At 35.9% G+C, this 20,875-nt stretch overlaps 1 protein-coding gene across 2 annotated transcripts in view; it reads left to right on the top strand.

The window, feature by feature from the left end:
* WDR72 (WD repeat domain 72) overlaps positions 1-20,875 on the top strand; it is a 118,298-nt gene that overhangs the window by 52,575 nt on the left and 44,848 nt on the right. For both annotated transcript variants that reach the window (XM_064456439.1, XM_064456440.1), the window contains 3 exons: positions 7,357-8,174; positions 12,671-12,762; positions 15,725-15,807. In XM_064456439.1, coding sequence (XP_064312509.1) covers positions 7,357-8,174; positions 12,671-12,762; positions 15,725-15,807 — 993 coding nt within the window. The remainder of the gene's footprint in view (positions 1-7,356; positions 8,175-12,670; positions 12,763-15,724; positions 15,808-20,875) is intronic.

Genomic DNA, 20,875 nt, shown 5'->3' with positions numbered 1-20,875 from the left:
TCAAAAAAAAGAAAAAAAAATTCAGAAGCAGTGCAGTTTCTGTTAATGAAAGAGTCTTTGACACTACTTCAGTTAAGCTCTCACACATTCACCCCCCAAAGTCTAACTCAAATTTCAACTTAAAAAAAGTCACTCAATTTCTGTCTAATATTTTCTTGAGCCTTTTCAGGCAGCAAGTAGTGGATACAGGAGGGGACTGATCTTTTTCTGAGTTGTTTAACGTTAATGGATCAAAATATACTCTCTCACAAGAGAAAGCTCAAAGGAAAATAATTAAACCCCTTGAATATTACATAATTTAAAAAACCCGATTAGAATCAGCAGAATAGTTCACATTTATGCTTTATACAGCATGATTCATTCTATGGGCACTGGGAACTTTGGGGCCAACTCTATGCCACTTTTATCCTGTTACATTTGGGATAAACTCTGTAAGAAAAAGTCATGTTTAATACTTCAGGACTTCTTTTATGTAGAAGTTGATATTACCTATGCTATAAGAACTGAGCAATTTCTTTTCAGTGGTATCAAAGGGATGTCTAAGTATATTTTGAGTCTGGTTTGCCTTCTAAAAATCTATCATGTGAATTTGCCACTTTATTTCCTTTATATAAAATGAACGCCAAGACCATTCTTGTCAAATCTGTTTTTAGCACAAAACCCACAATAGAATGCATTTTTAAAGAAAGCTGGTGTGCGGAGAAAGTACATATATATGAGGAGCTGAAACAGTATGGGAATCCCTGACAGCTAATGGAAGTGTATATTTTAAGTGGAATAGCATTCCTAGAACAAGTTGGATCCCAGTGGAAAAAGGCCTTTAGAGATGAGAAGGCAGCTAGGTAAAATAACACTTGAATTGTACTTCCCATGAAATTTTTATGTGGTATGTCTGTCTTAAACCTGTTGAAGATAATGGTGTGTATTTATGTATTTGGGGGCCACAGAAAGCATAGCCCCCTGCCTCCCCCTTCCCATAGACATTGGCAAGTTTTTCCTTGGGTGCTAAGGTAGATTGGTAAAGATCTGCAAATGGAGAAGAAAAGAGGTAGAACAACAGGCTTGTAAGTTGTGGAGCAGGAATGGATTCCATGCCAGAAGAAACAAATTAAAGTGAGTCTTCAAAGTTTGTTGCCCCATCCTTTAAGAAGGATGTGAAGGTCCTTGAATGCATCCAGAGGGAGGGCAACAAAGCTGGTGAAAGGGCTGGAAGGAACGTCCTATGAGGAACAGCTAAGGAATTTGGGCTTGTCTAGTTTGGAGAAAAGGAGGCTAAGGGGTCACCTCATGGCTCTCTGTAGCTTCTTGAGGAGGGGAGCTGGAGAGGGAGGTGTTAAGCTCTTCTCCCTGGTATCCAGTGGTAGGACACGTGGGAATGGTTCAAAGCTCTGTCAGGGGAGGTTTATATGGGACATTAGGAAGTATTTATTAAGCGAGGGGTGGTCAAACACTGGAACAGGCTCCCTAGAGAGGTGGTCAGTGCCCCAAGCCTGTTAGTGTTTGGGGCACTTGGACAATGCTCTTAAGACAACATGCTTTAACTTTTGGTCACCGCTGAATTGGTCAGGCAGTTGGACTAGATGATCATTGCAAATCCCTTCCAACTGAATTAGTCTAGTCTATCCTGTTCTAGCTCTTGTCTTGCCCTGGTTCGGATATTTTCAGTGGCAAACTAAGAAGCTGTTATATAGGTGATAGTTGCCATGCATGGAATATAGTTTGCCATTTCAAAGCTTCCCTGAATCCTGCTCTTTCCCGGATGTAGAAAGTTTGTTCTGTTCTGGGTCAGTCAAAGATTATGCACAAGAATATTACTCAAGAAGTCTTAGGATAGAATTTTGGTCAGTAGCCAGACTTCTTGCTGTTTTAAAGCTTCTAAGTGAGCATGTTGGAGGGAACCTTATCAAGCAGTGCAGGTCTCTTCAAGCAGTAAAAATGTTCCAAGTTCCAGTTGTTAAGAAGGAATGTTATCAGCACACAAATGGCATTATTTTGAACAAATGAGGTCTAGCCTCATTACTGAAGTATTCAGCTTCAAACAGTGATTTGTTAATTCTATTAAAAAGTTTTAAAAGTAGGCTATTTTAGTTTGGCATTTGGAAATGTTTAAATTAAGATCTAATAGTTAATTATAGAAGCTTCATGAGATACTTATTCATCAGTTTTTGTTAGGGACTAGCCAATATTTTAACTGAAATGGCTGATGTGATTAGATTAATTTTGTGCATGCATAAAGTGCTCCCTACTTCTCAGTTTCTAACAAAAAAAGTGGTAAGCAGTATCATGATGTTAAACACCCAGTTTTAGTCCAGAGCATGACAATTTTTACACTTCATGTGATCATGACTTTTCTTATTACTGAAGTTTTCTTTCTTCACTACCATACACCACCTTTGGAGTTACTCCTTGTTAGACTTACCGCTAGTGATAAACAAAAAAGAGGTAGAACATTCTGCTATTTTCCACAACTGAACTACAGCAGGGGACATTAACATTTATAGTTATTTTATATTCATACCTTGGAAAACAACAAAGAGGACAAAGATCAGCTTCCAAATCTGGATAAAATAACTGAAGCTGCGAAAAGTCATGTTTGCCCTTTCTGTAATAGCTTCTAGAAGACTTTTTAAATAAATAATGAAAAAAACCCCCAACCTTCCTAACTTTTCATCTAAATAAAAGTAGATGGAATATTGGTGGTCAGAGGAGACCTGTAACTAGGGAATCAGCAAGTTGGCCATGTCTAAAATAATTTTAAACTAGCAATGGTAAACTAGAAAAGATGCCTTTGTAGTGTGTTTCAAAATAATGATTATCAAATTCTGTAGGCTGTGTTTAGTACATAATACTGTGGTGGTATTTAACATGAAGTATTGAAGAAAGCCCCTGTATTGCTAAATTAACTTGGGGGGGGGGGGGGGGGGGCATGATCATTTGAAATTCACTGGGACAACAGTAAGGCTTGAATGGCTTGATATTTGGGTATATACAGTGCTATCTACTTAAGCTGTTTGGGTTTGAAAGACAATCCTGTGATAACTGAGTCCAAGTTGAGAAAAGTTGTCAGAAAAGAAGGAAAAAGGGATCTTTTCACTCCTGAAGCCTGTGTGTTCACAACAAGGAGGCCTCAAAGCTGGACTGTGGTGTTCAGAGACAAGTCATGCTTTGTTGTTGCTATTGTTATTAGCCTATTTTTTTGATACTCAGTTACTAAACTCTTGATGTGTACGTTTGAAGAAAATTAAAGAGAATGGCAGTATTTATCTAAATGTAGTAGGATTTATTTTTGTGAAATACTTCCAGAACTTCAGGAAACCACAGTACAGAATGTAAATGTCTCTTAATCTGATTCTCAATATCCATCACCAAATGCTATTCCCAGCTCTCTAGTTCATAGTTAGTTTTATGGGTTTCTTCCATTTTCTGTCATCTTCTGTTACAAAGAATAGCTTGTCCATATTTCCTAAATAGTGTATCATGTCTAAAGCTTTAGATGTCTACCTTCTTTCATTGGAATGAAACACCTATGGCAGAGAGCTAAGATAACTTGGTAGATGCTTTTAGGATCAATGCCAATAAGCTTTAATATTGCCAATAAACATTTATCGTGACTTCACACACAGTAGCATCACCAGATGCCTCAACAGATTGACATTGTCACAGTATTTTCCTTTGTTTGGATAATGATTTTCCTAAAGGTTTCTAAATGTTAATCAAATATAAATGTATAAAACAGATAAAATGAAAATGATAGGCCAAATAATAGTAGCTTCTATTAATGTCGAAGCTAACTGGTGAACTTCAGTGTTTACATTCCATGGGGTTCCCCCTATGTATTAGGAAAAGCATAATTAAAGATCAAAATAATTCTAGTGCTTAACTACAATGTATTATTTTTTCAAAAAGGAAAAAGGGAAGGGATAAAAAGAAACCTGAACAAGCAGTTATCTCTTTCTTATGGCTCCCTATGGAAATCTTTAAATAAGATCATGTATTTAGAGTGCATCCTCATCTGGTGGGAGCATCATTCTCTAAGAAACAGAAAGCCAAATAATATTATTACCCAAAAAAAGTCAATTTATAGGCTACAGAAAGTAAAATTTTCTCCTTGTGTTGTTCATAACTACAATGTTAACAGTTTAAAAATAGCTAATCCTATAAAAATCATAGGTTGTAATGTAAAAGGAGTTAGGTAAAGAGTAGTCTTGAGAAAGATGAGTTAATCAGCATTGCTTTCAAGTTAAAGCCAGCTGTTGCCCTGTTGACTGACACTTGATGGTTTCTTTTAAGATACAGCTATTTTCAACAGAAACAGTTCTTTGCATTAGTGGAATATTTCTAATTATCACAAGAAAATTAAAGCTAACGTGATCTAGAAAAGCCTACGTCACTTGTGATATGGAAGCTAGCATGATTGTTTGCAAAGGTATTGCTAGGTTGAAAAGTTGCTTCTTGATGCTATCTTTCTGCTTGTACATGCTTGTTGTAAAGCTGAAATAGTTAGACTGAATGCAGTACTGAGAGCATAGGCTTGTGCAGGACAATAAAAGCATACAAGACATAAGCGCTTAAAGAAAAGGGCAAAAGCATCAACAAGGAATTTATACTCCCTCACGTCTGCTGTTCCTTTGAGGGTAAAAGATACCTCTTTAATAGATACAACAGGATTCTGATATAAGATGTTGTGTCACAATCTTATAGCTTAACCATTAGATGACCCTCCCAGTACCTTCATGGAATCCTGCTTCGTAGTGCAGCATGATGATTCCTATGAAAGAAAGTAGTTGCTGTTCTGCAAACTCATCTGGAGTCTCTCTCTCTCAGAGAAGTTTTTAGATTTCTGTCTTCAAAATTGAAATTTATTGGAGTATTCTTAAGATTAAACTCTGTCATTTAGTTCAGTTTCTGATGTGTTTTTTAGTTGCATGTGGAAGCAATACGATTTTTGTTAGAAAACTGCAATTGGATATTTGTCATGGGTTTTTTCCTCAGAAAATGAATTCTGAAATACCAGCAGTTTCATAAAAATACCAGTGACATAAAAGTCTGTAGAGCAGGAGGTTTGATGAGACGATCTACAAACATCCCTTCCAGTAAACATCTCTGTGAGTTCTATGATTCAGTGTAATATTGTTTCCTATGAAAAAAATCTTTTGAAAAATTCATAATGCCCAGTGTTGATATTTACAAAATAGTTATTTTTTGCTTCAAGAGAATTATTGTTTCATACTTTATTTTATGTTTTAAGATGCAGCTAAAAGTTAAAATTGAGGAGGAAAATTGGTTTTATTGAAACATTAAGATCATCCTCTTAAAATTTGAATATTCATCACTAACTGTCTCCAGTAGTATTATTACTGCAGACTCTTCATTGGGTGTTGTGTATGTTCAGTCCTTTTATTAATAAAAAAAGGAGTAAGGAAGCAGCAGAAGAGACTGATACTTATTAGTGGAGGCACAGTAGAATTTTTTCTACTTTCCAAAGCCTGCAGAAGGTCTGTCATAAAAATTCTGTCATGCTGGCAACACACAGGCACAGAAAGTTGTGTGGGGAAAAGGGCAGCAGGAATATGAAATGTTTATCTTCTGAATCTGCAGGTGTGTCAGGCATGAAATCCACTCATGTAAGCTGATCTTTATTGGAATATGGGATCTGAGGTAACTTGCTGCGTTTCCTTTCCTTAAAGACTCTCAGAAATCAGCTGGTGCAGAAGGCCAAGGCAGAGCATCTCTCCTGAAGTATTCATGGCAAACTGGGAGTGGGGGAAAAGCAAGTATGGAATGTTTTCAATATATAGAAATATCCCAAGGACTAAAGGACAGATTTTTGGAATTTCCCCTTCTTGACTTGTTCATCCTTAGGATCTTTCCGGCCTGCAAGTATCCTCCTTTCACATGGCCTTATATGAATATTTTTCTTCCTTCTTGTGTTTATTCATGATCTTTCCTTCTTTCCACAGGTTCTGCTTATAAATTCTATAGATTAGATAGTCTGTCCTAATAGAGAAGCCTTTATTATCTCAGTTTATCTTCTCAAATATTGTATTCTTTCTGTGTGCTTAGACTGCATTCTGTCTAACATTCTAACATCCAGGACAGATTGGTTTTGACAGGCATTTGTGCAGGTAAGTGTTTCTCTGATAGCTGTATAAGGAGCTGATTTTTAATGTGTTCAAAGGCATCCCCTCCTCAGAAATCTCTCACGGCATAGCATCTACCCTATGCCAAGACACTGGCAAAAAAAAAAAAAAAAATTCTAATTTTAAAAGATGTAAACTTTAGTTCTTAATGATGATTTATCATTTAAATAATGAAACTACAGGATTAAAACTGAGTTTAAAAACATTTTTTTTAAGATTATTTTGAACATTTCCTCATGTTGTTCAGCAGAAACTGCATTACAGTTCATTATCATTAGGATACTCTTATCATAGTTTACTATATCAGTCTAAAGTTGTGAGTAACTGTAGCTGTTCTCAAATCTTCATTTCTGCCAGATTTTACGAGGATTCATAAAATATTTTCTTTGGGTATTTATTAACAGCAGTAATCAGATGTGTATTTATACCAGCATAATTGTCAAGTTAATATGTGGAACCACAATGATGCTCTGCAAATCTGTTGCCGCGAATGGCCTTTAAAGCTGGCAAAAAAAAGTATGGGGAATTTTAGAAAGATCCATGTTGGAAATAGGGTGGCACAAGATGAAGTCAGATGTTCACAAACATTGTAGTAGCTCTGTAGCCTTTTTCTCTCAAATACTTTCATCTAGGGTAACTAATTTTATAACTGGAGATCTAATTACATAAGTTCTTTATTGTTGCTGATAAAGTCTGTGTGACACAACTCAGAGTGAAGTAACTTTAAGAGAGTTTTGCATGTTTTGAAATGGCAAGAGGCGTAGTCTTTACCTCAGACGTATTTCAAATTTCTAGAAGGCATGCACATTCTCAAGGTTTGCGAGAATTTTGCAATATTGTAGGATTTGTGTTTCCATAGCTTTATTTTTTTAAAAAAGGTGTTTTCTTTAAAACTTTCCTAAAAGCCTTTCAGCGTGAAATGAGACCTAGCAGAAGAAATACCAGCCTGGAGTTTTCGCAAAGGTGTATGCAATCTACAGCATGGCTGTATAATTGAAGATGTTAGGGAGCCTGTATTACTGTATTTACATTCATATGTCTCTGTGTATCTTAAGCTATTTAGAAGAAAATCCTTTTTCCTTAGTAAGACTGAATAAATCAGTTGAACTTAATGGAGGTAATAGGTTTGGTCTATTCCATATGAAATTCTGTGTTGATAACCTGAAAATGACAGAATACTATGGATTTGTTTGGACATTTAATATTTTTCTTTCAGTCAGCTGATACCAGCCGAAACCAACAGCCCTTTATGATTTTACCAGTTAAGACAAAATGGAACAATGCAAATTTTCATATTCTCTTATTTGATCTGGAAAAACTTGCGGAACTTCTGCTGTCATCTCGACTCAGTGGATTGAAGTCATCGAATTCGTTTCACACCTATGACACTCTAGAAAGAGCCAAAAGTACTACTGAGAAAAGGCTACTGACATTAAAAAGAAATAAAACTGCTGGCTCCATATCCCCAGCAGATGGGCAAATAGATGCTCTTTGTTCAAGCCAGGTCTGTAGGGATAACAATGCACCTAGGCCTTTGGAAGAAAGTGGTGGCATGAAAAGACAGAAAAAAATTAAGAGTTCGAGAAAGATTAGAATGCAGCCATCAGGAAACATTGATGTGAACATCACCACTGATATAGCTAAACTGCTTTTGTCATGTCTCTTACCATGGGGTGTAGATAAAGATATTGACAATCTTTGTGTTAGGCACTTAGATATTTTGAGGCTTCAGTGTCCTGTTTCTTTTGGACTTGTGAGAAATGAAAACCACCTATCACTAATGTTGCCGGGATGGAAATGTACTGATTGTGGTGTGCTAGAAGAACATGCACTAATCAACTTGCTTTCAAAAAGAGTGCTTGATTTATCAAACAAGTACCTTGCTGCAACTGAGGGACAAACTGGAAAGAAGGATGGACCTGAGAAGAATATTTATGGAACAAAGGAATTGGAAACGCTATTCTTATTTAGCAGAATAGCTTTAATCAACAGGATAGTTAACATACCTTCAGCAGTTACAGGTGAAACTGAAAGGTAAGAACCTTTGCATTATGAGTCTTTTCTTCTTTTATAGTGGTTAAAAAGTGAAAAATACACTTTTCTTAAATATGGACTTTTGCAGTAACATTTACATTCTTTCTCTAGAGCTTTTTTAATAGGACATTATTTGAACTAGAGGAGATCAGAATAAAGTTAAGTATCCTTATATTTTTGTATTTAGCAGATGAGAACTGATACAAGAAATTTTTTTCAACAGAACAGGAACTTGAATTATCCAGCTTCACACCCTGTTTTTCCAGAGGTTGCTCTTTTCCTTGCAGTTTAAACTAAGTAGAATAATGAGGTCTTTTCAGGCACATTTTGAGACATGCATTAGCACATTTGTTCTGTTTTAACTTCCACTCTCTGAGCAGTATAATTTCTTTACCATAAAACCCTTGGCTCCACAGATAAATAAAACATGAGAGACAAGAACAGTCTGTCCTAGTTACGCTATTTGAAGTACAGCACCCCCAACTAATAGCGGTAGCTACTGGGCATGAATACCTCATCAGCCCTTCTGTTGTGAGAACCATTCCAAGTAATATTTATGTTACTCAAAACAAATTTATTGACTAAATGCTTTTTCAGCATTAAAGGAAAAATAACATGGTCGACATTATTTGACCAAGCCAAATGCAGCATACTAATCAGGCAATGGATATTGTCTACAGACTTCAGTTGTGCAGCAAACCTAGGTTGGTCTGTATTTAGTATTTCAAGGACTTTTAACTTCAGTGTTGGTGATGCTATGGCCCAGGGCCAAGAAGGGGGACAACTTACTGATCCTGATGCTGCAAATATCTGTGCATCCTATAAAGCTGTAGACATTCATCATATCACAAGAGATATGCACCATCCCAGAGGACGCACATTTCTCAGTTACTTTTACTGCTAATCACACTGCCTACTGGTCCATATTCAACACGAGCTCTTATATGAAAGGTTGTTTCCAGAATTGCAACTTGAATGTGAATTCCTTTCCATGGAAGAAAGGACTTTATGTTTGTATTGAGTCATATAGTAAGAAAGATGTTGTGTAACTGAAGTTAGTCATCATACCAGAATCAGTTTTTCTAGACATACACGTTCTGGCTTTGGAACATCTCTCCCATAAAATTATAGGTATTAAAGTTGTTGCAAGAAAAAATGCACAAATTTTTGGTGGAGACTGTACTATATAAAGTTTTCTCCAGGAAATGTAAAGCCATAAAAGCTTTACATTTTTACATAAAAGCATACAAATTTTTGTACAAAACATAGGAAGAAAAATTGCCATAAATTTTGGTAACAAAAAAGTTATGGATTATATTCAAAGACTCTGAAATGCTTTATTTGGGATTTTGACATGGTTTGTTTTGGATTACCTCTTCTTCCAGAGATTAATAGTATACCTATTTATAGCTGTCTTGTAGCTAAGTTTTAGTTTGGTACCATTTGTGATGCTCTAACATGTGCTATTGCCTCCCTATGACCTCATCTGGATAAGAGCATTTGAGTTGTATCCATTTAATTTTTTCTTGGATTTCTTTTGTTTGGGGTGGGTTTGGTGTTTTTCCTGAGCTCCATATTTCCCTTGAGTTCCTAAGCAGCAACTGAAAGTACTATGGGTCTGTACAGAGACAACACACAATTCTTTTTCCTGGATGTACTTGCACACTCTTGCCTACTTTTGAGGCTGTACTTTCTTTGTTCTTCATCTCTCACACACCTGGACATTTTCTTCTTTACTGATGGTGCAGGAAGTTTTTTTCTCATTGTGGCTACCTTCCAACAACAGTTTCATAACTTTACACATCAGTCATAATTGCCTCCCCCCTGCCTCCTCCCCCCCCCCCCCCCCCCCCGGATTAATAACGATAAGAACAACTGAGATAAGTAAAGGATTTCATCCTGTTTCCTAACCTCTGTAAAGCTGCAAATGATGTCCCACCGCAGTCAAGAACCATCATTTTAACATATACTCAAAGTTGTGAGGGTAGAAACAATGAGACAAGGTTACTGTGTCAGCATTAGTATGATAAGTGGATTAGAGCCACAGGAAAGAATTTCACACTTCAGATACTTCTTTTTAAAGAAAAAATACCAAACAAAACCAAACCAAACCCAACTGATTCCATAAATTATGTACTTTGGTGTAGTAATGTTATCTTTGTGTCTGAGTATTGAAGGCATAGTTTTGCTGTCTGAAATTGCTAACTGAATCTATCTATACTTTCTGTATTGCATCAAAACCAGTTACATGTATGCAAAGTTATCTCCCCCTCTCCAACTAGAGAAAAGCACCTTTCCTGTGAAGTTTCCCTTCCCTCTCCCTTGTAATAAGCATAGCATGAATAGGACTTGGCCTATTTGCCATGATCTTAGGATTCAGCCTTCATTTCACCTCTTCCTCTTGCAAATAATCGGCGTCTGAATGAACTATTGTAATCTGTGTTCATTCATTAAATGTGTTTATGATTTATCGTTATTCATAATTTCATCTGTATTCAGGGTTGGAAGGAGTTTTCTTTGTTATGATGAGCTATTAAAATAATATACTTTTGCCTAATTAAAGGTTTGAAAGAAACCAAGCAAATGCTGTTTTGTCTAGTTTACTTTCTAAAAGTACAGTATGTAGCCACACCTTTTTGAGCAGTTGGTTTAGCTAAACTACAAAAAAACCCTATGTATTGATTTCTAATTCGCCACAGCATTTGCAGGCGTTAGTAGGACAGCTTTCACAGCTTGCGAGAGTCCTGTTCTCTTAAGTATTACTGCAGTACAAAAAACACTTACTAATTCAGTTACTAATATGAAAGAGAAAATGCATTCTGATTTCCCTTCAGTAGCTTATCTGTCAGCAGAGCCATGAGTGTTCCTCTATCCTGTGAAAGCTTACTTTCTATTAGTGCACTGGCACAAGCTCCAATGCTTTTAAATTTTTAAATTAAAAATAGGAGAAAGACTATCTGAACAGATTATTTTGGGATTAGGACACTTGCTTAATGTGTATTCAGGTGATATTCATAGTTCTACTTATTTTGATGCTGGAGACTGGACTTGTATATTTATTCCTTGCAATGCAGTGTAGTGTCTAACTACTGGTTCAGTAATGATTTTGGGATTCCAGCTTTCTTCTGTTAATGTTGGCCCAGTTTGCATATAGCAATGAAATATTCATTGGTGTGTAAGGAGAATTATTTTAATGTCCATTAACTATGGCCTTGATCTGGGGAATGTGATAATAAAGTTTAGATCCCTGTTCTTTGGCGCATAAGATGATTTTGCTGTTATGGGAGAGTTAAAAGAATTTCTTTTTTTTTAAATATGGTACACACAAACATATACATACTGCTAATCTGGAGAGTCAGAACTGGAGAAATGCATTTGGTCAATTCATAGACTATTGGGTATTTTTGGATAAGACTGTTATTCTCATTTTGAGTAGAAATTCTGTCTTTGTCTCTGTGTGTGTATATATATGCTTCTGCTTAAGCCATGGGTTTGACAGATCATCATTCCCCACTGAAAAACATTTGGTTGAAAAAAACCTGTTGACTAGTTGCTATCATAAGTTTTCAGCTTGTGTTTTGATCTCTTTCAGGTTATAGTTTTTTGCAACTTGACCTGGTCTGTGAAAATAAAGGCACCTGCAGTAAAATATGTCAGGTTATAAAAGTAAGACAGAAGCAGGAAGAAGCTACTAAGAAAAGATCTTCAAAGAATTTGTTTCCTCCTGCCTTTTGAGCTTTGTGTCTGTAACTAAAAGCTCTCAAGCTGAAAGCTTACAGAGTTTAGTATTGCAAAGCTTTTGAAATATTCTCACTTACTGTTGATTGTAGTGAACTTTAAAGGTGAAATATATTATTTTAAAATTACACCTAAACATACTTTGTGCGGGGTCACTATAGCCAATTTATTTAAAAGAAATAGTGCATGGGTTTGGAGACCTTTTTCACTTCCTTTCCCCTCTATCCATATCCTTTATCTTCAAGGGTTAGATTACTGAGTGAGTCAGTAACAAAGTACTGAAGAGCAGTAGATATACACACTAGTCTCCTAAATTGTAGCCATCTACTGAAATCCCAAGTATTGCAATAATAGTCTAAATCATTTAACACTGGAAAAATGGAAACCTATAAAATAAAGCTTTTGGTTTCCCTTGAACTTTTTTCCTATGTAATAGAGAAAGCAGCATAAGTCCTTTGTGAAAATGGTATTTTGATTCAGTCCTTCGCATATGACTTTGTTTCTTTAATACATCATAAAAGTTAACTATAGTAAGTTTTGAGCCAAATGGAAGGTGTACTGTTTAGTACCTTTGTGTTCATGTGAATGTTTCAATACCAAGTTATGGGCAAAAGAATACAAGCAACTTTTGAGGAGATAATAAATTATGGTTGATAGTAATTGATAACAGAGTATTCATCTTTAAAAAAACCTACCTTAAGACATAAGATTTTTGTTAGTTTGTTCAGGTTTAGTTCAATAGTTTCATATTCTTTTAGTCCACAGAAATCAGAAACTGTACATGAAAAATGGCGAAATATAGAAGGAGTAACACCTTCATTTCCCAGTTTTTCTGGAGAGTTACCAAGCAGTAAGTATATGGAGGAGTGGCAATATTAACTTTTAAGTGTGGGGGTGGTTTTGCATGCTTTTTGTTGCTAAAATTAATCATTTAATAATGAAAAAAAAAATTATACTTTTCTGCTTCAGACAGGTCTATTTTGCAAATACAGAAATGGGGTTTTTCTGTTTTCTTCTGTGAATGTTATAAAAACATGTAAATAAAGTGTTGACTGTTAAGTAATACTGGAATCAAGGAATTTATTTCCTGTGATGGCAAAACATTCAGCCAAGTTTCTAAAGATATTTTCTAGCAATCTTAAAAACAGAAACGTAATAAGGCAAACACTGTTGTCTCCCCCCTCCCCCAACTCCCTCATCACCAGTATGTGCCCAATAATATATACAACCCTTCAAGCAAACTGTTGCCTTAGTAATACAAGAGTCACCTTGACTGTTCAATAAAGTCCTTAGACTTTTGGCTTGGGGTGGAATAAGGTAATCGCTTCATGTTAATGTCCCACAGGCAGTTGTTTGCCAATATTGGCTTTGCAAGCCACTCTATTTTTACAGATGCAACTAACCAAAAAATGTTTAAATAAAAACCTAAATAGAATATGGATATTTGTCAGTATATATTCCCTAACAAAAATAGTGTTCCTGTTACAGATTAAGTCCTCTCTAGATAGGTAACAAAAATTCTTTCAAGTTAAATCTTGGCCCTCTGCTATGTAAATAAGCCTTAATATCCCCTTCTAAAATCGGTTTGTAGTGTACCTTTCCTTCTCTGACACATACAAATGTGCCATAAGTGTAGAACTTACAATGACAGGAGAAATGCCTGTTGGAAGAAAGAGGTGGAACATTAAATCAAGTGACCATAGTAAATAAGTAGATGAAAGGCATGGAAATGGTGAAAAGATGACTAAAATATTTGTGGACATAAAAATAGTTTTACTGAGTAACCTAAAACTTCTCAGGTAAAGTTATATCGAATATCTCCTAGTTCACACTGTTGTTTGGATCTGCAAATTAAAATCTTGTCTGAGAATTGCAGATATCTCAGACATTTTATGAATGACCTTTTCTTTAGCATCAAAGACGCACTGGACAGCAGAATAAGCAATGCTAAATCTTGATTCTGCTGACATTTCTGGACTTTCTATATACGTTTACATGTGTGCAGAGATATGGGAACAAAACCAAATTAAAACAGGAGTCTTTAATGCTTTTTTGCATACATGGACATGAAACTGAAGTACTGCAACAGAGGACAAGGCTAGATGATAGGTACTGTATTGGCTGTACTACACTTGATCAATGGGGACGCATGCTGAAAGACCATTTTGTGATTAGACCCAAATAGTCTCACCTTAGGTCTTGAGTCACTAAGAACTATAAAGGCTATTAATTCAAGTTGGCATTGCTTAAGTCTTTCCTCACGTCCAAAATTTTGAAGAGCTGGTTCTATTCCACAGGATTTCCCCTCAGGGGAATTTCAACTGCAAACTAAGTAGGTTCATACTAAAGAAATTAGTTGTAAACTGGAGAGGAAGGTTTGAAATAATAACACTGAGTTTTGACACAGCGAAGTTTCCATTTATGGCAGAAAAAAGGAAAAAAGCAAAATTTGTCCTGATATATAAAGAAATCACATAAAATGTGAATTAAAATGTGAGAGGTTTACCTCATTATCATCAGTTCTGCCTCTTTCATTTTGCCATCCCTTTTTATGTTTTCATATTAGCCTTTACATTTTGTTTTATGGTATGTGTCATGTCAGCTATGAGAGAGGATAAAATATTGGCTCTTACCCCGTCTTTCTCTAAAATGATATTAAATGCTCTAGTTTTCTTTTTTCCTTTTTCCTTTTTCATTCTCCCTTTTCTGATCATACTTATGTGTATGTTTGTATACATGTTTATACATAACATTAGATATCGACATAGTTACATTTTTATGGTCACTTAATGAATAGCATACTGCTCCCATTCAGACTACACTAGTGTGCCCTCTTCACCTGGCAATGTGCAGGTACTTATGTGATTTTTGGGTTGAGTTTTTTTGTTTGTTTTTCAAGCTTTAGTCTTTGCTGCAGGAATCCAATATTTAAGTGAATGACTATGCATTGCGTGATCAGGATACTTGTGAACTTTGGTGTTACTGAAACACTTATAGCTGCTACTTACAATTCAGTTTCCTCTTCTCAAGACATGTTATGGTACTGGTAATCAGATTCTTGCGTCAATTCAAAGGATTGTGCAACCAATTTACCCAACTTACATGTCTGCAACAAACATTTTAGTAAAGTACTGAGATGTCAAATTTGTCTATTGAAGTCCAAATGAGTAGTAGTGGACTAAACCGGCACAGCTGGCAGTTCAAACTGTGCCTTGCTATGAAAATAATCTGAAAAAATCAGGATGGGTAGTAATAAAATTCACGTGCAAATCCATAAATGCAACATCTCTTTTGACTGCAACCGTAACTGGTGAGTCACTAGCTATTTGACATCTTGACCACACACCAGTATTGTTGCCCCGTAGCAGAAAAGTAAATCAGATAGAACTGTAACTATACAAAATGTTATTAAATGTATTTTTGCATAGACTGTACTATTGTTTTAAAGGTGAAGAAACACATATTCGTGTAGCTTTAAATTTACATAACAAAATCCACAGTTAAGTAGTCCAAATCGGAAAGTATTCTCAATACCTTTAGAAAATTACTATGAAAACATACTCTGTGGGATACCAGAGCTCTGTTTAAAAAAAAAAAAAAAAAGACTAATCCAGTTTAGAATAAGTGTTCAAACAATATATTTCCTGAACACTTTATGCTTATTGCATATTGACGAAAACACATTCTAAGAAATTATGCTTTTTCAGGTCTTTTCAGGTATGTTGCTGAAGTGAAAAATTTAAAATTTTAAATATCTCTTTGCAGTGTCCTATGTATATTATCAGCTCATAACTTACGTATGTGTTTTTCAGGTGAAAGTAGATATTATTCCCCGGACTTTGGGAGTGTTTCATTGCTGAAACTCATTTGTTGTTGGAGTGACCAATCTATAAAGGTAGGAAATAGCCTGTGTCAGTTGTTGAAATGTAATTCTTACATAACATTGGCTATAATGTAGTATTTGGAATCTATAATGTCACATACTAGTTATGGATTTATGATGAAATTATTACATAAATCATGCCATTCAGATCTATGGAAAGCAGGTTATTATTTCAGTATGAACTATGCTACTCATGAAGCTATTTTGCCTTAAAGTACATGTTTAGATACAGAAAAGTAACTGTCCTACTAGTCTTTAATCTAGGTGATCTTGTTCATAGTATGTGTTTAAAAAATGAGTTACCAGTTCTCTAACAAACAGATGTTACTTAAATTGCAAATGCTGTTTTATGCTCCAGGAAAATAAAGACCAAAATAAGGGTGGTGTCATATACCAATAAATTATTATCAAAGAAACAGAAAATGCCTTCTTAAAGGGATAAATAATTAATCCCAAGTGCTTATTTATTAGAACACTCTTCAAGAATAATTTAGAGAAGTTGCTAAGGGTTCCTAGATTAGATGAAGCTCATGCCTCTTATTAGTGAAGAATCTGATATCTTCAGAGATAAATTACTGTTTCTTGAGAGATGACAGGTAACTGTGAAGTAGTCTGAACAGTGAAACCTAGAGACCATTTTTCATTTTGGAAATATGCATTTAAATGAAGTTGTGCGGTTGCTTGAGTGACTTAATGTTAGGGAGGACAAAACTCAAGACAGTATACCATGACCGCAAGGGATTCTACTCCAGAAAAGGGAAATAGCTGTTACAAGTTTATTTTATGATGTTACTTTTAAAATTGACCACAACCCTGTGCTGCCTTTCAAGTGCGAAGAATATTTTCCAGAGCTGAGGTGTACAGCGGTACTTCAGTGATAGTCCCCTCTTCTATTAGACAGACAGTAATGGTTTCTGCAAGTGTTCATATTCAATTGAAGTCAACATTTTATCTTGAGCTTATTATAGTGGTTTATCATATACCCATGTCTGCACATCTTCCGTATGATTTCAGCATTCTTCCCTCACAAACTGTTCCCCTTTCTCTTACAATATGATTTTTTTCCTTTTTTGAATCCTTTTAATAAAAAAAATGAATATAGGACCTCAGTTTCAATAGCTGCCATTGTCATGTGAAATCCATATAATCCCTTGCTCACATGGTCAGCCACTGAAACTTTTCATAGGAGTAGAGTTGTATAGCCATGAAATTTGTATTTGTAGCATAGCTGATTATGTGAGATCTATGTATTTGTATTTTCCAATGAATGTAGTGACTGATCAGTTTATACCATGATAATGGTCTTATCTACCACAGGAGGGTAGTGTGCAGGAAGGTAAGGTGTGGAACAAGCTGCCTCACACCTTTCTTAATCTCAAAAGACTTGAAATTTAAGATACTGAATTGTCAAGTACTGCAAATACCATGCAGTCAATGTTTCTCAAATGTTGTCACTATTCAGACACAGCTTTGTAGTTGCAATAAGCTTGGTTAACCTCTTATGTAGTAAAGATTTCGGGTTGTTGCAGCCAAACTGCCATAAACGTTTTAACATTCAAGTAATTTGTGATGTTGACAATAGGTGTGGGTATTCAGCAACCAGTGATTTATACAAAATTATAGGTTTTGTTGATAGTAGGGTGGCTTTGTTAAACCTTTCTTTATCCAAACACAGATTTATGGCCAATTTATTGATCACAAGCAGCCAGATTAAGCACTCATGTACATTAACCCAAAACATCGCTAGATACCCACTTTAAAAACATTTTTGTTGTTGTTATCTTCAGTGGAGGATACTGAGTCTCAGACCCAAAGGACTTGCCATTTATTAATACCTCCTCTCCTTACAGTACTGTAACAGATTCTGTGCAAACAAGGAAACTGAAAAAACCTGCTGCAAATGATTGATCAGGGGTCTACCAACTTGTTGAAGGGCTGAGGAAGGTCTTTTTCTGTCTTAAAATTTAAAAATGCATATATTTAAAAATATTTTTCTAGGTTTCTTTCCCCCAGATGATTCTGAAAGAAAGGTCATCTTCATGTGTTTTGCTATTCTTTCAGATAAAATATAGCTTGTTGTTGCCACACTCCCATCCCACCCAGAAATTACTTAAGCCTTCTCATCTTTTCAGATAGATTAAAAAAAAAAATGCCCTGAAACATTTAATATAATGAAAAAGTAGTTACATTTCTGCCCTTAATTCTCCTTACTCTCTATTTAAAATTGCCTGTTCTTCAGTTATATCTGTGGTAGGTATTCGGTTAGATTTCAGTTTTTTTTGAATACTACTGCTATATTTATTGCTGTTTTAGGGAACCTTTTTGGTTGAAAGGGTGAATGTTAAAATAAAACTTTAAAAGTTAACAGAATAGTCCCAACTGTAGTGTAATCAAAATGTGTTGTCTGTTGCTGACTCTAGCAGATATAAGGATATTTTTTCCACTAGAAGGACTTCTTTGATAATTACTTCCTTGCTCTTCATGCCTCCTTAGTCTTCAAATGATAGGCATTGAAATGCCTTCTCCCTGTACTTCCTATATTCAGGCATTTCAAGAGGAAGAATACAATATGAAATAAGTTACTTCCTTTTTTCCTGCTCTAAGATCTTTTTTTAAATCTCATTGATTGAAGTTAGTTCTTGTTGGGTTGACTTTCCTGAAGACTGAAGTCCTTTATCTCTTCACAAAATGACTATAGACCAAGTAAGCTTCCTTCTACAATATTTCTTACTCCCTGAGCTGGACAACCAGTTGTAAAAAAGAGTAAATGACCGTGTCTCCATAGATGCCTTCCCGTTTTCAGTGCTAATCTCGACAAAGTAGTCAGTAGTTCCACTAACAAAATGTTAAGTGTATAGTCTTCATATCTGTAGTCAAGGATTTTAGTTACGTGACGACACTCGGGCAGTCTCTCATACTCAGAGGGTGCCTATCAGTCTATGGGGCTTCGGCAGTTTGCTCCTCTGTTATGTACAGCAGTATCATGGTTCTGTGGTGTGACATACCTGTATAGAAATAGCTGAGCTTCATCAGATTTATTACTAATGCCTTCACAATCTGTTGGAGTCATACATCTGTTCCTCCTAGTCCTGAGCTATCTGGACATGAGCCAGCTCTAAACTTGCACTGGTCCTGGTGTATAATCCCAAGTAATAAGACCTTGTTAGAATTTGGATGTATTAATTTAGGAGCATCATCAGAAATTCAGCATACGCTTAGGTCCTGATTTGGAAGTCCTCCACTGCCATCCTGATGTTGCAGTATTCCTTTTCTGTACAAGAAAGTCTGTACCCTCTATTATCAGCTACCAATTTAACAAAGTCTCCCCTTGGAAAACTGTTGATGCCATACTTAGATTTCTGACATAAACATCTGGATGAAGAATGTAGTTGCTTTAGCCTCCCTCTTCCACCGGTGGAAAATGCTAAACACTGTGAAGGGACTGCTGAGATTTTAGGAGGAATTAATCATCTCAGGACTTTCTCTTCTCTTTCTGTTGATTCCTGCAGTGCACCTGTATTTTTTTCCTTTCAGTTACTTCATTTACATTAATACCTAAAATAAGATGGGATGAACCTGAGATATATTACAAAGGGCTTTACTTCTAAAGAATAAACCACTTCAGGTTAAGGCTATTGTGGAGAGTAGTAATGATTAACTAGTACCTTCTTTATTAATGCCTAAGTTTACAGTAATTTCTCTAACAAGCTCTGAATGCATTTGCTTTTACAGTGTTTGACGCTATCTGAAGCCAACTGACTTCAGTACAAGTGTCTAGATGACTCTCTTTACAGGTAGTATCCAGAATTAGAGGAGAGCAAACTGGATAATACAAGTCTGGTGTTTTGATCTGTATGTTTTTGCTCCCCAATGGGACTGTTATGGAGGCATCTGGGAGGCAGTTTCTGCAAGGCGCAGCCCTGTAGAGGTTATGGCCTGAACAATAACCAGGAGTGATGTGTGTTGTCTTCTCTCCTTAGACCCACTCATTATAAAGAGAATAGTAATCCTTGGAAATAACTGATAAAGCATAGAAAGGAAAGCCCATATAACTCAGTATAGGTGTAACAGTACAGCTTGCCTAAACTTTTGTTCACTTGTCCTTTTGAATAGTTCTCTAGTATGGCTACTGCAGAGTCAAAATTACCTTTTGCTCCTTAATATCTGTATTTATAGTTAGACATGTGCTATTTACACTTTCTCAGGCATAGCAGAAGCATAATTTCTGTCATATTTCACAATCCTAACTAAAAAGCAGCTCTACAATAGTGATTATAATTATGGGGGGGGAAAAAATGAACACACATATTAGCAGTCAACAAGACAGCCAATATATATGTAATCCAGAAGGACGCTAAAGTAGAAACTATCCGAGAAAATGAAAGGTGCTCATGTAGATTCGTGTTAGAAACAAGCAAAGCTGCTGGAGATTTTTAAACTCTGTGATAATGATAGATGTGGTACAGGAATTCTTGGGGAAGGTGCAGTGAAAGGACAAAATTAAACATGTGAAACTACACTGAGCACTGTGGAAATGCAGATTCAAAAAAGTGGTAGACAAGTAGCATACAGAGATGTACAGGTGCCTCTACAATATGTGCCATTTGCTACAGTTGTTTATTTCATTTTAAGATGTTAGAGGAAATTACATGTTACAAACGCTGCCTGGCTAGCATACACAGCAGTGGTACAGGTAATAAATATCTGATCCAGATTAGTGACAGGTTCTTAGCAGATCAGAACACCATGAAAAGCACATGGTGTATGGAGTTATTTTTTGTACCTCTGTAAGAACTGAGGTTTTTTTTCAAAAATTTTCCTGGGACAATGACAGCATGTCTGTGATTCCCTTTTTCTTAATTATTGTAGATATACTGCCAGAGTCTGCTGTGAAGTCAGGTTCTGTAATCCCCAAAGCTCAGGGTTATATGGATGTGAGGAATTGGAAACTGCCTTTGGCTTCCCCTGTAAAATAAAGTGCTATTATAACAAGATGAAGGTTTGTGCTGTGTTAAAACACACAGGGCTGGGTTCACTTGTTGTGAACTTTCACACTGTGGACCTGACGATGGTATACTTA

The sequence above is a fragment of the Phalacrocorax carbo genome, chromosome 7, assembly GCF_963921805.1.
Source record: "Phalacrocorax carbo chromosome 7, bPhaCar2.1, whole genome shotgun sequence".
Classification (NCBI taxonomy): Eukaryota; Metazoa; Chordata; class Aves; order Suliformes; family Phalacrocoracidae; genus Phalacrocorax; species Phalacrocorax carbo.
Note: the sequence above shows the minus strand (reverse complement) of the source record. Positions and strands in the feature narration are given on the sequence as shown.